Source organism: Corylus avellana, chromosome 7 (genome assembly GCF_965113065.1).
Source record: "Corylus avellana chromosome 7, dhCorAvel1.hap1.2, whole genome shotgun sequence".
Taxonomy (NCBI): Eukaryota; Viridiplantae; Streptophyta; class Magnoliopsida; order Fagales; family Betulaceae; genus Corylus; species Corylus avellana.
Window position 1 is genome coordinate 27786682 of NC_142496.1, and position 3805 is coordinate 27790486.

Genomic DNA, 3805 nt, shown 5'->3' on the forward strand with positions numbered 1-3805 from the left:
TCATAAATGATTAATCAAATTGGTGCATGTTTTACTACTACCTTGTAGCATTAATTAAACTTTGGTACAAAATGAGATGTGCATCCACTAGCATATACTTGGTGTGCTTTTTAACTAGCAATATATATCATCCTTAATTACGTGCGAATCAAGCTAGAGATTATGGGTCAGAATGATGTATTAATTGGTGTATATATAGAAGAAAGAAGAAGAAGAGGAATACAAAGAGATACATCAAAAGCACTAATTTAACTTATTTATATAGGACATTAATTATTTAAAGCCATACAGAGCAGGATCAATCTTCCCTTTGGGTGGCCAACGAATCAATTAAATGATCTTATAATTCACAACGGATGCTATCTAATCGATATCCAAAACCTTGGAGACGTAAAAAAACAAACAGAAACAAAAATAATCAGACATTTAAACACCAACCTATGCACAATGCACGCAGCAAATTACTAAAACCCTCTAAATCCATTACACCAAATCCCTCAAATATATATATATATATATATATCTCAGTATTCTGGTAGCCCTTTCAGAAACTCGAAAACGGACGGTGACATGGAGTTACCCACGTTTGGCGACGCGTACGACGAATCAGGATATCTGTAAACAGGCCGAGGCGAGCAGTAGAAACTGCTCGAATTCGGGGTAAACAAAGGGATATCAGCGAAATATTGATTGGTTTGGTTTTGGTTTTGGTTTAGGTTTAGATTCGGTGACAGAAAGGAGGACGAGCTTCCCTTCCCGCCGCCGCCGCAATTCTCATCGGTGAGAGCCGAAGATGAGTCATTGTCGTCGTGGCTAACAGGCTTCACGTTACGATCATTTCCACCTTCCAAAGACAAGCTCTTAATATCGCTCTTATGGGGTTGATGGTGATGATGATGATCAGGTTGGGCAGTGGGTTCGTCGTCGTTGGGACGAGACACGCCGGTGAGCTTCTGGACGAGAGCCATGAAATCCCGAGCCTGGGTGTGGATGATCTTCGGAGAATGGGTGTATATAATCACCGGTCGCCGCTGTTGCTGCCTGGCCGGAGCGGCGGAGTCAGAAAGTACCGAAGACATTGACGTTGAAGAACTCGAAGATGACTTGTGAATGAAGTGGGATGCCTTGTTGATCTTCAACGGAGACGGACGTGGACCTTTGATGTCCCTCCCTGAATTCTCATCATCATCCACGTGAAATTTTGCAGTGCTCATGCTTAGTTACAGATTCTTGGATCCAATACAAAGAAAAAACTGCGCTTCTTCTATATACGTTTTTGTTTGGGGATGAAGAGGAAGGGAAAGAGAGAGGTAGCCGAATATATAGAAGGGTAGTTGGGGATGGAGAGCCAGCGATTCTGACCGTTGACATATATATATAAAAGAGATTCATCAACGGTTTTAAAATGTAAGGGTCTAGCGGAAAGAAGCTGTTAGACGCTACCATTAGTTGTTCTCTTGGGAGTCTTTGTCGGCTGACAGCGGACGGCGCAGTTGGCGGGAGGGCAAGTTGTTTTATTTATTTTTAAATAGGTGTTGTATATGGTTTTTTTTTTTTTCCTTAATTTAGTTGTTTGTTTTCCTTGTTCAAACTTTAGTTATTTATTCTATTTTGTGTCAGTTAATTAGGTTGCTAATTAAACAACATGTCAAGCCAAACCTAAATCTTCGATGTTTGATTTGTTTTGAATCATGCGTAACCAATTAATTAAGAATCGTTTTTAAGATAAACATATTGATAAGTAGTTTTCTTTTAAAATTGGTTAGATGAATTTCTTTTAATTTATCCTATTAAACTAATATATGTTCAAAATATATGTGATATTTATATGCATTTTCACATACACTGATTGAATACATGTCAGTTTAATAAATTAAATTTAAAAAAATTCTAACAGTTTGATTTGAAAGAAAACTTTATTAAATTTGTTAAGCAGCACCTGTAATAGAGTATTGTAGTTAGTTTTTTTATTTTTATTTATTCATTTATTATCTTTCTATCTTTCTCATTTGTTTCCCAGAATATTTAGGCATGAATACAAAAAATAAATAAAAAGAATGGCCAGGAGTGAAGAGTGGGGGAAAGTACAAGGATAATGTGGGTTCAGACCATTTACAGAGTAAAACAATGAGCTTAAAACTTCATAAGTCATAACAAACATGCATAGAATGTGGTGGGCTTGATCCAAATGTAGCATGTGTGTCGTTAAACTTGCAAAATAGTACAAATTTCATATCTCAGCTCCGCTTTCTTGTTTTACTGTATTAAACATAAAGAAATATATATATATCCTAACAATGAAATGACTGTTTTATTAAATGGAGAGAGGGTCTTGTCCTTATGGGGACAACTATTCCTTGAATGCTGGGGATCAAGTCAACTCTTCAAGGCTCGTGGCGCTATTTGACTTTGGATCAAATATGAACACAACTATTCAAACGTGTAGTTTAATTAGATGTCACTAAAGTCAAAGTTTCTGAAGTTTTATATATTATCTTTAATAAATAAGTAGATCAACACCTTAATTAACTTAAAGAATTAAAACAGCTATCCTTATGTTTAGTAATTAATAAAAAGATAAACAAAGGCAAGTTAAATTTGTATATATGAATTTTTAATCTTTTCAAAAGTCAACTGAAGCGAGCTTAGTTGATGCCTTGCGCTTGTTCAAAAATCAGAATATTCTTCGTACGTAGCTAGCAAAAGCATGAGCCGGCGGGGGGGGGGGGGGGGGGGGGGGGGGTTAGCGGAAAGCCAAAGCCAGCTTCATAGCCTCCATTCATAAAAAGTCCATTCCTTTAACTGTGATTATGTGTATCTACCAAAACCTTTAAAATCATCCCATCTTTATGCAGCAAAAAAAAAAAAAAGGTGGGAGTTTATAGAACTAGTGCAGAAATATCGTTTATTCCTTTAAGGAAAAAAAAAAATGTTTAAATTGGTCTATGGAGTTTGCTCTTAGACAAATATCTTCTTAAAATTTTAAAAGCGAAAAATTATTTAATGTAGTGTGCCAATAATGGGATGCGATTTTGAATGTCATTAAAGATTTTGATATTTCTCAAATAATACTAATTATTTTTTAAATGAGATAGTCAAATGCGTAATCCACCGAAATAATTGGTCAATTTTTAAAACCCTAAAATGTTATTTGTCAAATAGTCAAATTCCTAGACCAATTTAGCAATTTTGGGTTAGCTTTAATCAGACAAATTAACCAGTAGCCATCCAAAGATGCCGATGTTGACAGATGAAAGCTCATGGTATCATGGTCAGAATCCATCACCGTCTTTTTCATCATCAACAAACATATATTCATTAGTCAAATCCATGAAACAGGAATTTTAATAAATGAAACGAAATGTATATCCATTACTTTCCAAAAAAAAAATAGTAAAAAAAGAAAAAGTAAAATAGCTTTTCAAAATCTATAATCTTGAATGGTAGGTGATTGCTAATTAAGAACGACCAGACCCAAATTAGTCCTTTGTTGAAACTATTCCATCCTTTTAATTTGTTTTTATTATCTTTATTTTAATTTATCAATTATCTTTATTGATCGTGCTAGCTAGACAGCACTAGCAAAAAATTAATAGAGATGAGCGACGGTTGACCTCCCTTTTTTTTTTTTTTTGGGAGTTGGTGAGTAATTTTAAAAGAGGAATCGGTGAATATTCAATTCTTGCAAGTTTCTATATCCCAATTGCCGGCTTGTTGTGCAAGGATTGCTGTTATTGCAAGTTTTATTATAAGATTTCTTAGAAATTGATGTAATAGTTTATAATTAGTAAAATGATTAAATAAC

At 34.7% G+C, this 3805-nt stretch overlaps 1 protein-coding gene across 1 annotated transcript; it reads right to left on the reverse strand.

Moving 5' to 3' along the window:
* Positions 1-314: 314 nt before the first annotated feature.
* Positions 315-1232, reverse strand: PDE337 (VQ motif-containing protein). The gene has a single exon (XM_059599741.2). The coding sequence runs from the start codon at positions 1212-1214 to the stop codon at positions 525-527; it is 690 nt and encodes a 229-aa protein (XP_059455724.2). The 5' UTR covers positions 1215-1232; the 3' UTR covers positions 315-524.
* Between the last annotated feature and the right edge of the window lie 2573 nt (positions 1233-3805).

Excerpts from the sequence above, each read along its gene's own strand:
- PDE337 (XM_059599741.2), bottom strand. The coding sequence starts at position 1,214 with ATGAGCACTGCAAAATTTCACGTGGATGATGATGAGAATTCAGGGAGG.